This window comes from Corvus brachyrhynchos, unplaced genomic scaffold (genome assembly GCF_000691975.1).
Source record: "Corvus brachyrhynchos isolate BGI_N302 unplaced genomic scaffold, ASM69197v1 scaffold523, whole genome shotgun sequence".
NCBI classification, from domain to species: domain Eukaryota; kingdom Metazoa; phylum Chordata; class Aves; order Passeriformes; family Corvidae; genus Corvus; species Corvus brachyrhynchos.
This window is the reverse complement of record NW_008237265.1, coordinates 2,522,598-2,541,276: the sequence shown is the minus strand read 5'-3', so window position 1 is coordinate 2,541,276 and position 18,679 is coordinate 2,522,598. Positions and strand designations below refer to the sequence as shown.

General features: G+C 37.0%; 1 protein-coding gene across 3 annotated transcripts in view; it reads left to right on the top strand.

Annotated features, from left to right (window-relative positions):
• The window catches only part of RIBC2 (RIB43A domain with coiled-coils 2), a 40,483-nt gene that overhangs the window by 7,438 nt on the left and 14,366 nt on the right, over positions 1-18,679 (top strand). Inside the window, exons 4-7 of one of the 3 annotated variants that reach the window (XM_017730560.1) lie at positions 3,406-3,633; positions 5,037-5,203; positions 6,339-6,453; positions 13,289-16,999. In XM_017730560.1, the coding sequence (XP_017586049.1) occupies positions 3,406-3,633; positions 5,037-5,203; positions 6,339-6,420 (477 nt within the window). In that variant the 3' untranslated portion in view covers positions 6,421-6,453; positions 13,289-16,999. Of the gene's footprint in view, positions 1-3,405; positions 3,634-5,036; positions 5,204-6,338; positions 8,636-13,288; positions 17,000-18,679 lie in introns of those variants that run through there. The other 2 variants (XM_017730559.1, XM_017730558.1) reach the window with 2 other exon arrangements.

The window sequence follows — 18,679 nt, the reverse complement described above, 5'->3', positions numbered from 1 at the left end:
CCAGCGCCACGCGCTGTTCACTGGGTAAAAGACTGGCTGGATGTCTGCGCCCAGAGAGTGGTGGGGAATGGAGCTACATCCAGCTGGGACCAGGCACCAATGGTGTTCCCAAGGCTCAGAACTGGGGTCAGTTTTTTAACATCTTCATCAATAACCTGGACAAGGGGATTGAGGGCACCTTCGGTCACTTTGTAGATGGCACCAAGTCTTCTGGAGGATAGGAAGGCTCTGCAGAGGGATCTGGACAGGCTGGATTGATGGGCCTAGGCCAGTGGTCTGAGTTTCAAAAAGGCCAAGTTCCAGATTTTGCACTTGGGTCACAACAACCCCCTACAGCTCCAAGATGGGGACAGCGGCTGGGAAATGCCTGGCAAGAAAGGCCCTGGGGTGGTGGTGACAGTGGCTGAGTATGAGGCAGATGTGCCAATGTATGCAAGAGGCCAATGGCACCTGGCCTGGATCAGAAATAGTGAAGGCAGCAGGACTTTGGACAGGATAAATCTGATTTGTTTTCAGCATTTAAAATCTTTCTTGTCGTTAATCATGGCATAGTAGTATGACATACATGGCTATGCATAGGGCTGGGGGTTTCCTCCAGTAAGATTCTCAGGCAGCTTGGAAATTTTATGCTCTCCCGCTTAATGGCAAGTCTGAGTTACAGTGTTGAAGTGCCTTGTTTTGATCTCTTGGTAGATCACAGTGGAGTGACATTAAGAAAGTGATCTAAATAACAATTACACGTTTTAAGCTTCGAGGCTAGCAATTATGTGAAATCCATTCAAAATTATTTTCTGTTAAATGTGATTTACTCTGGAGCTTTTTCCCAATTACAAATAATTGCTTGATTCATAGTATTAATAAGATAAAAGTATATATTCAGATGTTCTGTTTCAGTGTTCCAAAAGTATTGGATGATTGAATATCTTCAGGGGTTTGGATCTTAAAAGTTGTAATGTCATCGTTCCTTTCAAGTTCTTACTGACTCTTCTTGAGAAAAAAAAAAACAATTCAGGGAAATACATTTTGAATTTAAAAAATTTCTTTTACCTTCTGGTAAAAGTCATACTCACTAACATCAGAGATGGAAAAGTGGCCTGTAATTCTTACTGTATTATTCCATGTTATGATGACAATGATTCCTAGATCTGAAGCTGATGTTTGTCATGAGAAATTTGATTTGCTTGAGGTTTTCTGTTTTTCTAAAAGTAGGCATTTCTTTTTTTGCTTTATAGTTGATGTTCCTGTTGGGTGGTAGACTGTACTAGTTTGAAAACAAACCAGGGAGAGAAAACAAGGCAGAATTACAATTTAATAGGAAAATTAAAATACATGCAATAGTACAAGAACACTGACAGAGTCAGGATACAGCCTGACACCCTGTTAGTCAGGGTGGTGGTAACAGTCCAGATAAAGTGGTCCTATTGAAGCAGTGATCCTGTAGAAAAGGGTGTGGTCATCACCTGAAGGTCCAGTGATAGCTCTTGTCCTTTGGGAGTGCCATAGGTAAGGGCTGCTCATGCTGTTCCAAACCCCAGACTATATCCAGGTGGGAATGCTTGGCTCCTCCCCCTGAGTGGAGCATCTCACAATGGGTTGATGTAATTCTATGAGTCGTGGTGGGTCCTTGATTGTCCATTAAACAGAGATAGCTCCCAGAGGGAGTTATCAGGGATGAGTCATGGTAGGAGATAACAAACACTGCCTCACCTGCTTTAACAGCTTGTGAAGATGATAATAGAATGCATGCTTTTGGTTACATCTTACATTGTAACCTAGGACATAGACATCTCTAAAGACGTGATTTTGGGCATTGTCTAAGCTGAACTGTGGCTTAGCTAATGTATAATTTAAAAAAAATAATTTCTCTTCTTTTACTTTCTTTGCATATCAAATACTTCTGTTATTTTAATGGAAACCACAAGGCTGCTTTCAGCCAAGGAATTTATTAATCTAGGATATGGTACTTAGTATTAGTTGTTTCTTCTGCCCCATCACTGACAGGTGGTTTAGCATGTTTACTTGGAGCAAACAGAAGTCACTCTCTGACAGTCTCCTGGCCTGATGTTTGGGACAACCGCTGTTATCCAAACTCAAAGTCTTTAACTAAAAATGTAGAGATAATCTCAGTTTAGCAGTCTTCTCTGGTGGCATAGATCACCGTGCTTGCTCAGTTAGGATTCTTTTCCTTAAGATGTGCAGAGGAACAAGTTCTCACACATGTCTGTAGTCATGTTATTCTCTGTTGTTTATATCTTCTAGTTACTCTGCTTACTCATGTTCAACTTTCTATGGCACAGAAGACTTTACCTGCTCTTTCGTAATGGAAAACCCTCGAGTTTTCATTTGTCCTCATCTACTTTGCCAATACGTATGTGCCGACCAGTGAATTACTGATCAGCAAGAAAAGTACCAAGCTGTTCTACATAAGTGAATATTCTCAAGGCAGTGGTTTTTTTTTAACAGCACATCTTGGTCAAAGTGGAGACAGAATTACCCACTGATCTGTTGCAGTCAAGATAGATGTGTAAAGAGAGACCGATCTGGCAGCCTGTTCTCTGTGTGCCCTAGCAAGCAGGAGGTTTTTTTTTGTCCTCTGTCCAGATGGAAGCTGGAACCAGGCATTGTTCCAGATAGTTTAGTTTATGCATTACAGAAGAATGACACAGTATTAGAAATGAATGATGCATAGCATTATCATTCTACTTTAAGTTAGTTTACTTAGTCTAATTATTCTTTGGAAGGTAATTATGTTACAGTAAACCCATTGTATTTTGTTTCTGGAGTATTGTAAAAGGAAAATTTCCTTTGAATAGGAGACTGCACCTTGTAGTGAACATTAGGAACAGTGAATTCCATAGAAAATTCATACTGTGATTTCCAGTATTGCAGATACATCCACATAATATGATTCAAGTTTGCATTTTGTATCAGCAAACAGAATCAAGGCTGCATCTAAAGACATTAATTGGACATCTGTCTATTTTGAGGGCTTACCCACACTCTTCATTCAGTATGTAATATATTAATCAAGGCTAGTGATTCAGGATTGTAAATTTTTATTGTAAATTTCTTCCATATTGTATTTGTCTGCCAAATATCTACTGGTTATTTACTTGGGGATAAATGTGGAATTATTTTTTATTTAATTCTGCATTTTCTTATAAAACAAAGTTATTTTCCCACAGTTTACTTGCTATATGTGATATGACAACATTAAAGAACTCTTTGATATTAGACTTTTGATCTTGGCCAATAAGACAATGATCACAGTATTTGTATGTGATGCTTTTGACAACTGTATGCAGGTTGGAAAGACATCTGTTAAAATGTGTTAACATTTTTTCACTCCTTAGTTCATATTTTCTCTTGGAAAAAACATCACTTCTCTCTTTCCACTGAATTTAGGTTGCTGAACTAGATCATAAAAATGAATTGGAAAAGGCTCAAAAAATAAAAGATGACATGGATGAAATTACCTTCCTCCTTCGAGGAGACTTACTTTCTGAAAATCCTGACCAAGCAATCGGTCCCTTGGGTAAACATCATGTGCTTGTGGATCGATGGAAGGGAATGAATCAGGAGCAGCTGATGGCAATTCGTCAATTTCAAAAGGAACAAGCTCTGGAGAAACTGGTATTTAAGCTCACATACATTTTCATGCATTTTCTGTTTTCTTGGTTGTAGTAATACTATAGACAATGTTTGTAGAAGAAAAATACCTTGTTTGCCCTGGACATGCCATTATGAGACTGTGTTTTCCATTGATCTGCATTTTATCCAAACTTTAATCAGTCTAACTGAACACAGTGCCTCTGAAGCACCTGGGAGATGCCATGGGGTAGGCTGGAGCCCTGGAGTTGGACTGGGAGGAAGTTTGCTGAGGAGCCCAGGGCCAAGGGGATCTTAGGACATGGTCCATGATGGTCCAGCTGAGCAGCAAAGTCCTGTCCAGCCCAGGACCCAGGCTTCATGGTGCAGTTCAGGACCTGAGAGTGGACAAGCTGCCTGCAAGGAGTGGGCTGCTCTACAGGGGAAGAATATCTGGGACCTGAAGGTGAAAGCAGGGCAGGCCAAAGCAGTATTCTCATGCTCAAGGGTACCCAAGCAAGGCAAATAGAGCAGGTCCACTGACCTTGCTCATGCATATTTCTTAGGCCTATAAGTTCATGAATGTGAAAATGTGATGGAGTTTTGTTTCTACTGTCCTACACAGCTATGAACCGTGCTGTGGAATAGAATTACAATGGTAATAGTTGCTGCTCTAGAGATGTACAGAAGGAGGCAGTCAAAATGAAGACATCTAGTCTCCTATGAAGTCAAGAGTGTCCAGGCCTAGATACTGTGAAGTAGGAAGTGACTTGCCTCCCTCAGCACAGAGGCTACATTTATGACAGCTAAGGAATAGTGTTTGATTTTATCTTTTAGTTCCTACAATACTGTGGGCTATACTGTGTCTTACCTAGGACTTATTAAAGCTGGAGGTAGAATTGTCATTTTCCTGCCTCTCCTATTATTCTGAAGTAAACCCATTCAAGTCATTAAGCTGACTGAAAATGAGTACAACCAAGAAAAGTAAGTTTTTTGCAGGCCTCATTTTTTGATTCAGTTCAATGAGGTGTCAGACAGGAAGTGATGCAGAGGAAAAAAACAGTTTCAGTCTACTCATGTAGTGTTCATGGCTCATCTATTATGTATACCAAGTTAGCCATATTATAAGCCATACTGATGTCTGTGCACTTCTTAACTCTATGCACTTCTTCCTCAAGAACTTTCAACTCTTGATAACAAGAATTTAAAAAAAAAAAGTCTGTCTTGCTGCTCTGGGTTTTTACAGAGAGAAAAGAATAGCACTTTCATTGGCTGTATCTTGCTTCTGCCTGGTTTAGAAGTCCTTGCTCCCTTCTCCCCATTTCAAGTGCTACCTCTAGTGTTCAATAAAGGCAAGCAAGCTTGTTTGGATGAACTTACCCATGAGACTTTATATATACAGTTTCATCTTTGAAAGAGAAAATGAAGCATTCTTTTCGCTCCTGTAGCGATTAAGAGAGCAGGAACGCCAAAGAGATGCTGAATGGGATAGGCAACGTCTACAGACTGCGAGAGCCCAGTTGCTTTGGGAGCGGCAGCAGCAGCGGCAGAATCGGGTACAGCGCCGAGATTTAGATTTCGTGAACGCAGAGCTCTCTCAGGAGCAGAAAGCAAAGTAAGTACCAGAATAGGGTTCTTCAAATAAAAACAGCTCTTTACCATTATTAACACAATAGCATGGCTTTCAAAGAGCCTTTTTTACTTGTTCTGTTTCTAACTTTTTAAAGACACTTTTTACAAGTTCATTCTTTAAAAAAAACCAATATGTCTGAAGTGTGTTTTTCAGTATTATTTAATCAATCTTCAAAGTGTAGGTTTTGAGTGTTACTGACTGACATACATGATTTAGGATCTGGAATTCTTAAAAGCGTTCCACTGACAACAGACTGTTCATATAGATGGCAAAATATGGAATAAATATAATTATCTATGCAGAAAATTATATTATCAAGTGAAAAACAGTACATGTTTCTTTAATTTATCTTAGTTTTCTGAGACAAAAAAGGATGACCTACCAGTAGAACTGCCAGTTTTTGATAGCTCGGGGTTAGGCTAGCAACACAAACAGCATTTCCATTATGTATGACAGAACTGGATGATTCTTTAACTAACCACTGGATGTGTCTTGGTGGGCAGCTCTTGTGTCTGCTCTTATGGGAAAGGAGGAAGATAATATGTGCAGGAAAAGAAAAACGAACTTAATGATTTGGTGTTCTTTTTTTCCAGTTCCTTCTTTTTCTTTTTTTTTTTTTTTTTTTTTTTTTTTTTTTGGCATGAATATAAAATGACAGAATAGTCAGAGTTAGAAGGGACCTAGAAGGGTCATCAAGTCCAACTCTTAAGTGGATGGCCCATATGGGGATTGAACCCGTGACCCTGGCATTATTAGCACCATGCTCTGACCAACTGTGCCAGTCTCAGGTTCATACATACCTTTTGCAAATGAATTTCCAATACATGATGCCTTCTTGTTATGAAAACAAAAGTTTGGAATTGAGTTAATTCAGGTTTTCTTACTGTGAGATTTTTGGAGGGATATTTCAGGAAGAAAAAACCTAAGTTTGCTATGTTGAGATGTGGCATATATTTTGCAGAACAAGTTCTAGTTATATTAAATTCCATTTCTAATAATTTATGAGCATTTATAGGTGTTAATGCATTATATCTTCTTTAGGTTTCTCAGGCTACTTCTGTATAATAGCAAGGAAACATTTACTAATGGCTTTTTAAAAAATTTTATTTAATTCTAGGAACATTTATCTTAAAGAAGAAGAGTATTCAAATATTCCAACAGACGAGTTTTATGCACAGTTTAATACAACCACCCGGTGACAATCTGGATAAATCAACCTGAATTATACAGAAGTATGTAGACATATTAAAATTTTCAATTGAGCAATCCCATGTTTTATTATTTTATCTGTTCCCTGCCCTGTTCAAACACTGCTAGGCCAGATTTGTTCTAAGAAAAGGAAAACATTGTAATAGTTTTTAAACATGATTGGTGTTCTGAAAGAAGTAGTAGATTCAGTAGTAGGTTATTTGACTCTTATGTCTCAGGCTTAGCTGTAATATTTACATTATTCATGCCTTTAGGAATTAATTTCTGGAAAGAAACCTGAATTTAAACTACAATGCTGCTTTATGCAACTTGGCCAGAGGGGAATGCTGCCTACCACAGACCGCAAGTGATGCGCTTCTCTAGGAGGGAAGAAAGATGACCTAGTGAGAAAATTTTGGGTTGGTTTGTTTGTGGTTTGGTTTTGGGTTTTTTGTTTTGGATTGTCTTAAAGCAAAAAAACCAGCCAGACACAAAGGCAAGCAAAGAGAAAGAAGCGGTCAAGTTGGTCAGAAATGTTTTATTTTGTGAGCAGTGGGAATAAGAGTTCAATAGTCATCAAAGTGATTAGTGCACTGAGGTATAGCACTGAAACAGAATGTGTGGTAGAGTTAGTGTGGAAAAGCAGGGGGGAAAGTATTCCTACATACACCCTCACTCTTTGGAAATAATGGAGAAGATTTCAGGTAGTGTGCTGCTGAAGGAGAGTGGGGACAATTCACAGGTGTGTCAGAAGAGGGGTGAAAAAGCAGGTGTGCACCAAACAAAGTCAAGGAGAAAAGTCTCAGCTTGTGCAGGGTAATTCAGGGAAACTGTTTACTTCCTGCCTTCATGGTGGCAGTGTTGACTTAGCAATGAAAGAGCCAGTCACTGACATTTGAAACATGGGCGAGCACAACACCAAGGAAGAAAACACAGAGAAGCAATGCAAGAAACTAACTACATAAGGGAAGTGGATGGTGGAAATCCAGAAGAGAAAGAGCTGACATGGAATAGACTGCAAAAAGGAGACTAATCCTAAGAGTCAGGAGATATGAAAGAGGAGAAAAAATGAGAGTCAGATGAGAGATTCAGCTAAGAATCCAAGACCTCTAATACTGTGAACCTTTAATAAAAATAGAGAGCCCATTTATAAGAATAGATCTCGATAACTTGCCAGCATATGGGACATAAATCTGGGGTAAAAACATCCTGATGATGTTGGCTTGGAGTCCACTTTGTCTCAGCAATAATGGTAATGTTGAATGAACTTTGTGATGAGACAGGTTGAAGATGCCTCCACCAAGCAAAGGAGGAAAGATACTTAAAAAAAACCAAGGGCTGAGATAAACTTGAATGAGTTATTCTCATCTCTGAAAATAATGAAGAATGCATGGTTCTTGAGATATTATTAGGAGGATTTTATGATGTTTGAAGGAAGCGTTTCTTGAAAGGGGACTGTTCAAACAGGTCTGTTTGCTCAGCTGAAATAGTGCCCTGTGGGATCACGCTGATACAGTGTTCCTGCCTGATTCAAAATGCTGATTAAAGAGGAGTTTGGAAGAGACCCATCATGTTAATGCCTTTAGATAGGAGAGGTGAAAGAAAATGCAGGAGAACATTAAAATGGTTAAAGAAGTGCCTTTCAACATGATTATCCTGAGGAAAAAGGTCTGTCCCAATTGTAGGACATTGATGCAATTGGAATTAATTGCAGTAGAGATAGAAGCTAAGTAGAAAAGCAGTGTGGCTGAAATACAGGAACTGTAGGAAAGTTGGAAAATGAAGTTGAGAGGGGGTCATGCACCGTTAATAATGAGCTGGTCTACAAAGAAGTAAGAAGGAATGATATTCAAGAGATGCCAATGTGAGATCCATTTATTTGTCAGACTGAGATTCACATGTGGCTGGATGTCTTTGGAGTATTACCTAGAAAATTGACAATCTCAGGAGTGCAGGTATGTGTCTTAGAATAGACAGGCCATCAAATGGGATGGGTGGATTAATATGCCATCTATAGTAGTTCTCATGTCACTAAAGTTGGTTTTGATCTGTGTTGAATATCTCAGACTCTGACTTTTTCTTTTTTAACTAGAATTTAATTACCTGACAGAAAAAAATAAATAAAGCAAGTGCTGAAAAGTTCATGAAGTTGTCTTAGTTTGTCCAACTCGTGTGACTAGGTGCTTGCAGACTTGACAACAGCTCTACAGTTTAATGAAACGATGCTGGACCTCGTCAGATGATGTTTGAGTTTCCTTCAGGAAGGAATATGTTTTTAAAGTCTTTTTGTAATACCTATTTGTTTGCTTGGAAACATTTTATATGAGATCAGAGAAGGATAGGTTTCTCAGCTGTACTCTGAATAAGCCTTTAGATGGAAATTCAAATAAGACTGACAGTTCAATAATTGGGCAGGATCAGGCATCACTGAATTTCCTAGAAAACTTTCAGCATCATCAATCATATTTGCAAGAACAACCACGTTCCATTCTACCTGTTGCTTCAAAATATAAAACCTGAAATTTATTTTGGGTGTTGGAAGCACAATCAAGTTGTAGATAACATGCTTAATGTAAAGGGGAAAAGGTCTGATTCATTGTTATTGATATTTTATACTAACTTTTGCCTTGCACTGAAACAAGCCATATTTTCAGTAGGTATTATCAACTGAGCAGGTGATAATAAAGAATTGAAGTGCAGGAACTCCTCAAGCCTGTATGGCTTTGAAACAAACAAGCTGTGAGTGGTATCTTCACCTTTTGAAGCATCATTCTCTTAACTTTTACTGCTGAGTTTTGAAATAAGTGGAGGAGATCAATTAAAAAGAGCCTTAGCTGATTGTAGGTGCTGTTTGAAAATGTTGGTTTCCATTGCTGAGGTAATCTATTTTTTGTGATATTTGTAGGTATTTCTATTAAATACAGCAGTGAAAAAGACAGTATCTTCTATGTGATGATATGATCAGCTAACTGGAATGAGTACAAATCACAGCTGCTGGGAGTAGAGGGATAGCAACCATCTCTTTCTAAAAAAGCATAGATATATTTTCCATTTCTTAAGAAAGACTTTTTAAAAACTGTGAGTATGGCATAAGAAGTTTCTAACATTCATCAGTTCTTATAATGGTCCTTACAAATAAGCACAATTAATTAGATTAAATGGTCTTCATGGAGCTTCACGGAAGTAAGTTGGGTAAAATGCATGTGCTAGGACCTGATTTCAGAGAGGAAAATTATGATCAGTACCTATCATCTTTAAATTTGTGGTTTATATTCACACAGTTTTCCACGTGTCTTTGGATCAACAATTTGGGAAAAGAGTAGGTATTTAAAGTTTAAAAGAGAATCTACAGTGATTGACCTGAGTCCAGTATTCTACTTTCTCTTGGGATTTTCTACTCTAATATTTATAATATTTCTCTGTCTTAACTCTGGAGCAAAGGTCTGACCCAAGGAAATTCTTAGTTAGTGTACAAAATTTTCATGACAGTTAGCACTTTTTGATATGCTTGTAGAAATTGGATTGGGATAAATCTTTTTTGCTCATTGAAACATGAACTAGCTAATTATATATGAAAATGAGATGGGGTTTTTTTGTGTCTCTCATTGATAGCGATGTAATGCAAAGTGCATAGTTAAGTCTTGGAAACAGTAGTAATTGGTGTGAGCAAATGAGTTTGAAATTCTGGGTATGGTTCGCCTTCTTCCATGCCTGTCCCTAAAGAGGGACTAAGAAATTTGTCAGAATAAATATCCAGCTAAGCCATCATCTCCAGGATGGGGGAATACTCCTTTCCAGGAAACTGTCTCAGGGACTTCCAGAGCTACAATAGGTGATTGCTATTGCAATCATTAACCATGATAAAAACCCTTTGCTTTTTGAACTCAGGTAAATGTACCATCCAAGATGTATTTCTGCAGACTCACCTTCTGTTTGTTTGGTTTTTGAACTTGACATCTTTGAGCTTCACTTGCTTCTGTTAATCGTCTTATGAAAATGTTTTAAAAAGGTGAATAGCTGTTCCTCATATTTTTTAAGTTGTTTTAGACCACTGTCACATCACCATTTAATCTTCCCTTTTTGTAGGCTGAAGAATCCTAAGTTTGTTCAGTTACTCCTCAGTAAAAGTTATCACATAGGTTTCTCAGTCCTTTTTATTAACTTCTGTACTTTTAAAAATTTGACTACATAACCTTTTTGAGATGAGGAGGTCAGAAGATTGTGTAATAATGATATTTTCTGGTTTATTCCATATTTTCCATAATGCAAATATATGTGTATTTCTATAGAATCCTAACATTGGGGGTTTGGGCCTTTGTTTAGCACTGAGAGGCATTTTCATAGAACTCTATAGTGTTGCTCAAAGACATTTTTTTTCTTCCGTTCGGTATCAACTAGTTCAGGTCCCCAAAAATCAATACTTAAAATTAGGGTTGGGGGGTAGTTCTTGGTATGTGTCACTTTTGGGTTTTCCTGTATCAAACTTCACCTACCATTTTATCTTCTCATCATCCTTTTGCTACACAGGTAGGTTAATATGATCAGGAAAGTATATGATCGCAACATTTACTTCTTTTTTCAGGATGTTGAATAGCATTTTACCCAGGGCTTGTGGGACTTCGCAATTTCCCTCCAAAGGGAAATTTCAAAGGGAATTTTCATTCTGTGCAATCTGTTACTGTCCATTTTGTTATGCTGGCCTGGGATGTCTGTAATCAACACAATGGCTTGAAACACTACCAATATGTTCCACATAATACAGTGTTCTGGTTTGGAAACATCCCTACTCTCCACCACTGTGAATACACAAAAAATCTCTTAAACTGTTTGAAATGACCTCATTTTTTCTGCTGCTTTAAGAAATTTTGTCTCCTACAGGCTTCTTTTTAAGATCACCTCCTTATGAGGTATTCAGAAAGGAATATAAATTTTATACCTTTACTTTAGAGATCTCTAAACTTTATTTTTGGTCTATGTTGTTAAGTTTTACATCCAAATTGCCAAAGTTTGCTTTCCCCTTTGCTTCTGGCATGGGCCTTTGGAGGAGTTGACGGCATCCTTGAAAAGGTTTACTCTGCTACCTAACAATACTTGGGGAAGATTTTTCCTCTAAGGTTTGGATAATATTTAATTTTGCGTACTTTTTTTTTTTTAGTGGTTTTCTACTTAACTAGGAATTTTCACATTTTCTGGCCAATGAATTTACAAAATCACATTAAAAATATTTCCCCAGGTTTTACTTGGCTTTATAGGTGAGAGAGATGAAAGAAAGGAAAAACCAGTCTCCTCTTATCCTTATGCCAGCAGGCAGTTTATTTTCTTGTGAAAAAAGTATGAATTCTTCATTTTTATCAATTAATTAAAAGTTTTAAAAATAGTCAGTCTGCAGTTTACTTTGCTATTTTTCAAGAAGGGATGACTGAGTTTCTGATAGTCTAATGCCGTCTCCTTCTCTCACTTCTAAAACTCAGAAAGGCCTAGTAAGAGTCTTGCAGATGCTAGTGAGCTTTGAATCAGAACTGAATAGGCAAAGTTCAGCTCTTTTCTGTTAAAACCCCAGAAATCACTGCAATTAAACTTCACTTTAAACTAAATAACTAATGAAAGACGTCTTTGAAGTAAAATTTAATACTTCTACTAAAGTTATGTTGTTTGCATGGTACAAGGTGTTTTAAGTGTATTTTCAACTTAAACAAACGTGCTGAGGAACAAAGAAAATATTCAGTTAAAAAATAAAACAAATAAACCAATAGAACATCATAAATCCAAAAGGAGTGATCAGACCTTATAAAATAATTGGTGTTATTCTGGGTCAGGTTTGACCCTTCACTACTTTTTTCATCTGTTCATTTGAGTAAAATAAGTCTCTGAATTAGAATAATCAGAATTAAACCTATTATATTACTGAATTTTATATTTGGTTGGGTAGATGACATTCCATTTGTAGTCATTAACTTCTATGCAAATAGAAATATCTGCTGAAAGAGTTAAAATGCTTATGTGTAAAGTTGTTATAACTAACGGATTTGAAGGATTTCACTGAGTAAATTGCTGCTGTTATTTTGGCAAGTTGCATAAGCAAGTAGTGGAGAGTCAGGTTGGAACTAGCCATTACAAATACTGAAATCTGATTAAAGAATGAGAAAAAATGCTAATTTTCTTTTTCTATTCTGTTTTGTATCTCTATGAGGATCCTGATATTTCTCTTTTCACGTCAATTCTTTTTTAGAACATTTTCTCAGAACCAGTTTTTAGTTCCTCATTTTAAACCGAAGATACTGTTTTGTATCAAATGCAATTCAGAGGATATTAACCTCAAAACTTGGCAATGAAGGCAGATATGTTACATAATCCTAAATGTAATTTGCAAATGAACAAGGCAAACTATGCATGGACAAATAGGCATATAGATTTCAAAATTAGAAAAAAGAAGTTTCTGAGTGGGGGAAAAAATGAGTTTCTGAATGAATAAACTACATTTCACTAATTTCCTGGGGTTTCTCCTGCAAGGGCAAAGTTAAGTTTTTTTTGCAGCTATTACTGAAATATTATTGGTATTTCCAACTTATCTAATGTTAATATAATAATGCTCAAAAACAAATAAAAGCACATAATGAAGGAAGTCAGGTCAGTCCTGGTTTTCCTACTGTAATTTTTTTTTTTTTTTTGCTTCACATACTCCTCCACATTTATTTCTTGACAATACTGTATGTGTTCCCAGCCCTGTAATACCAAACCACTGTACTTCAAATTCTCAAAGCGCAGAAATACTCTGTATGAATTAGGGAGAAAATTCATGTTAAGTCTATTCCAGTGAATTTTATGTACCATTTCTGTCTTACCTTGTTGCAATTATTAATGAAGTTAAATGCTTTTCAGATGCCAGCATGTGGAACCAGGGAAAAATGGATATCTAGTAGACATTCTACTTGATTAAAGGCTGATGATGCAATGGAAGTATGAGGAATACTTCAGGTGATCATTTAATCAGGAGAGATACTGCTTTCTGAAGGCTTTCAGAGTTTTATCTAAATATGATTTTTTTAAAAGTTTGGCTTAGCTTACTGGTTTTAGTTAACTTTATTAAATTGATTATCATTACTCTTTTGTTGCCACAAATATGTCTATGTATGTACATATATATATATATCTGTGCCCATTTTTGCATGAATCTTTAAATACTGTTTTAAGACTTCAGCATGCTTTCTGTTTACTTTTCCAAATATACTGTCCTTTTCTAGATTTATTACCAGAGTTATGAAATGAGGACATTACCATTAGAATGTTTCTTGCTATTGGTGCTCTAACCCAGAAATGTAATGCTGCTTAGCAGAATTGTAATGAACTCTCACCCTGAGAAATCTAATTCCTGTGGCTTCTCATTAGCAATCCTGATTCTTCACAGAAGAAACCACAAAAATCTTGCCCATAGAAAAAACCACAGGAAATAAGCAGCAGCCTCTATATGTCATAGTAGAAATTGCACAATTGCTGTTCACACAGCAAAAAATACTCATGCTGAGGTCCTTAGAAAATAGGGATAAGGGTAATTTTTTTTTTTTAATAATACATATTCTAATCTAACTATGCCATTTTGCAATAATACAAGAGAGTGGAAATACTGAGGATCCAGATGCATCACTGTCATACCAACTTGAACAAAAGAGTGCTCCAGTGTGTGCTATGGCTTTTCTAACAGAATATTTGCTATTGCAGCGGTGGTTGAAATATTCTAAGAAACAGAATACTGTAAATACTGTAAGTGTTTGATACAGCATATAAAAATGAAAATTATTTACCTTTGAGCTTTATTAAATTTTCAATGAACTTTCTCCATCAATAAAATTTAAGAGTTAATTCAGGTTTCTTGTTTGAAAATGCTAGGAAGGAAGTGAGGATTGAAAAATCGAGCATACACAGGAAAAATTGACAAAAAGAAAGAGCCAGCTACATAAAGATGTTACTATTGTAAAAAACAAAATATTTCATTGGTAATATTAAAATACTAGTTTCTGCTTTAATGCTGTCCCTGGCAATTAAATGATGAGATGTTTAAACACAAATGTCTGGAAAGTTGGTTAAAACCCTTGGAATCAATGACACTGCTCTGAAATCAGGATGAATGGAAAATTTAGTGAAAGGATAGATGAAAAAACAGTCCAACTGCTCAACAGTTTAATAGTGTGATATCTGAGAAAACTCAGTTAAAAGGACATATAATAATTGGAGTTTGCTGAATAGCAAAATGGGTAAAGTAGTCACTCTCCAGGAAACCTTCTAACTGGAAAATACTGTTTGTCTTTTCACATGCAGAAGGATCCACAGTCATTCTCTGGGTTCATGCTTCTGCTGGAAAAACAGTTGAGTGTGGAGCAGTGACAACTTTGAGTTGTGAATTCTTGGGAGATGCAGGTTTGCTTGTATCTGTCGTTACCCAAGTCTGGCTAAGAGATCCAAGTACCAAGCCTAGACTCAGGATAACTGAAATTATGGTGGATCGATGTTTTTAGCCTCCCACAATACATGTGAGCATGTAATGTGTAAGTATAGATGCGTGTACATACACAGAAATGAAAGTGCAATTTTCAAAGCCATCTGTTCAGCTCCTGCTGCCTTAAAAAAAAAGAAAGACAAAATAGTGGTTTTTTGGAGGTATGGCCAGCACCAGAGTTCATTCCAACAGAGATCATAAGCTTATTTCTACAAAGAAAATGGTTTTCCCTGAAAGCTGAAAGGACTGAAGAATGAGAGGTTCTGCCAAGGCTAGCCAAGTGTTATCCAGGTGGTGTAGAGCTGGGAAATAGCTTGTTGCTTTGATGAACTGCATTAAAGCATGGTCTAAAGGCTCTTCGCTTTTCTATTTTTGAGACCTTAGTAGGATGTGTAACAGTTCTTCCAGAAGTGAGAGCATGGGCCATGTATGGCACAAACAAGTAAGCTCTGGCGGGGTGTGTACCTTTGTATGCTTAAAAGGTACGCAACCTGTGAAAACACAACCCCTGAGCAGAACCAAAATTTCATCTCTTATCTCTCCCTGTTGGTTTTTGGTTTGGTAAGCTGTTGTTAGCATCCCAGAGGGAATAGAATTATAGTATTTCTGTAAGGTGATGGGATAGAATTTCACTGATACAAAGGTTAGTGGCAAGTTTTGTCTTAGCCAACGGAAAATAGATTTCATGCTGGTTAACTGAATCATCTGAGTTTTCAGATATCTAACCAAGAAACAGAATGGAAAACCAGAAAAAGTAGAAAAATAATTAAGTAAATTATGGATGAAAAGTCAGAAACATCAAAGCACGGCTGTATAAAAATCTGCGTAAATTATGAAAGTAATATTTGATGCTTTTAATTTTTGCACTTTTGAGCCTCTTAACAGGTAATTTATGAACAAAATAGAGCAGAGGTCACTAAGGTTCTGGTCATGATTATGGCCACTTTTGGCTGCAGCCATGATTTGAAAGTTCAGGTGTGTACAGTTACGTGACCACTCTGCCAAAATATGGGAAGCAGCATGTACTGAGCTCAGGAAGATAGAAGGTGACAGTTTCTGTAAAGCCTCTTCCACTCTGAAGTAAGTCTGCCCTTCTTATTCTGTAGTTTAGAAGGTGTGTTGATGCATTAGTATCCTGCAAAGAGGCCATGGTTTGCCACATACGTGTTACAACCTTTTCCTTGCACATTTCTGATTTAGTTGTTTATACCTGCCAGTTTGACAAGAAATTGCACATTCTGCACAGGCTTCGTTAATGCAGAAGGACACTTGGGAGACTTAGTCCTCTTACAGTGTGGATACCCTTTTGAAACATGGAACAGAAAAGTTCTGAGTTTCTTCCTGCATGATTATAATCGAGGTGTAGATTGCGTAGAGATGGAAGAATCTCAGGCTACCCGATGGGTATGTATTTCCAGTTACATTCCATGTTGAAAAAAGCAAAGCACAAAAAGGGAATATTATGGAAAAAGGGAAGATCTCACAGCAATGTTCTCCTGGCTTGGGATTTTCTTTCCTCCCTTTCTTGTAAAACTCAAGTTGTTAACTGTGTGCATCGAAGAAGAAAATGATTTTGCATCCTCACTGAAGAGAAAAGCCCTTGCTGTATCAAGTCTGGAATACAGCATCAGTTTTCAATTTGATCTGTATATAAATAAGCCACAGAACTGTGACATAATTCTGTTTATGAGGATATGCATCAGGGTGGAGCAGAAAAAAGCCTTGTGTTAGACATAAGTAAGGCTGAAAAAATTTTAAAGAAATAGTACATGTTTTTCTCTTCTGGAAATGTGACTTGTGCTAAAGAAAGTACATTTTGCTTTTCTGTCAGATAAAACCCATGTGCCCCAAAGTTACTAATTATAGCTCAACATACCAAAGGCTTGGGAAAAAAGAAAGGCCTCCTCAACCTCGTCCTTCAGGGCCTTCCTAAGTGCTAGAAAACTGTTTTATTGTCATATTTCAGTACAAAATATCAACTTGTAAGTAAAAGTTAATGAACAATAAACGAGCATATCAAGTTTGGTCAGCACAGAAAATTACTTCTATTTATTCTAGTAGTATTTATTGATAAGATGAACTCTTAAAGATACCGGTGTAACAGTCGTTGTCCGAGGGCCTACAGACCTGCCTTACTATGAATTTGAATGTTTGTTCAGTTCTGCTGTGTGTATTAATTCATGTTTCAGTTTACTGGAAATTTTTGTCATTTTTAACTAGCTGCTGTAGTATTAAATATTGGATTGTCAATGTTCTTGTGAAGGTAAATGTCAAGAGAAAGTACTTGAGTAATGCCAGCATCTCTTCAAAAGAAAATCACTTTGTACAGTAGGTCTCTAGCACACGAGACTTACTGTATTCTGATGTTATGGTGCATTTATAGAAAAGCCTTAATTCATAAATGACGTAATGGTATTTTAACTTAGCCTCAGTTACGCCATTTTGCAGTAAAATTCTCAGTCTTCCTCCTGTGTCACCTGACCACAAACTGTGTTTTGTTCAGACCTGCAGCTGTGCTGCCTAACAAGCCCAAAGCCACATGTAACAGAAGTATCGACTTGCTGCATCCTTTCCCTAAACAGGTCAATCACCTTTGTTCTTTCTACCTTCTCCAAGCTCAACTTGTGAAATTAATATAAATTTCTATTTGAAAACTTTACCTTCTTTTATTTGGGTTGAAACTGGCAAGGGATTCAATGTGTGAAGGGAAAGGAATGCAAGACAGGAAATACGGGTTCTGTCACTGTGCAAGTCCTATTTCCATAGGAAAAAAAGCAAGTCACAGGGATCTATGGACAAAGCATAAATATCAAACTTTCCCTAGCCCAGGTCCCTGAAAATACAAGACACGTTAGGAAGTGCTTTTCTATAATAGCAGCACATAGAACACTTCGCTGATAACGCCAGCAAGCAGCATAATAATACCTTAAACCTAGTGGAAGACAATGGCTGCTTAAAATAATAATGACACCTATTAAATAGAAATTGTAGCCACTGAAGAAAAAGAGCTAAGACAAGTACAGACTTGTACTTGTTTATAGCCAGTTTGTCACAGCCTCAAACCCCAAACTGATTAAGGAATGACATAACGTGGTAACATGATCCAATACCTTATGCTTGGCTGTGATTGTTCTCTGCCAAAAAATTCTGAAGTAGGAAAGGGGGCATTTTGGAGATGAGAAAGAAAAAAAGTTTGAATCTCAGAAAGAATCAGTTTGTGCAATAGTTCTGAACACTGGAGACCACAGTTGCATATCCTTGGTCTGCCACATGTCATGTCTGACCACGAGAGTTTTAAGCTTTCTTCAGTTTAATTTCTAGTCTGCAAAATGAGAATAATTCAATAGCAAATAGTGTAAACAAATACATAGATTAGATCTACTTTCTGTGCTCACTTCAAATTTGAGGCAACTATTTCACAGCACTACAGTCAAGTGTTAAATAATGGCATTAAATTATAAAGACAGATAAAGCAGAAGAACCAACTAGAACAAAAAACAATAAATGTACCAAGGATTTTATGTCACTAGACAGAGATATAAAAATACATAAGATAAATTGATAGGTAAAATGGACGTCAAGTTCTACTGGGCAACTACTAGGCCTGAATATCTCAACAAATACCCACATACATTGAGCCATTACAGGTCTCATATTATTTGTACTTACTAGTTCTGTAGTTCTCATGGGCATCCTCAGGTTTTAAGTGACTTTTGTTTAACTGCCTTCTGTGCCACATGGTAACACCAACTGCCCTTGAAATGCAGCCAGCCTCTAGA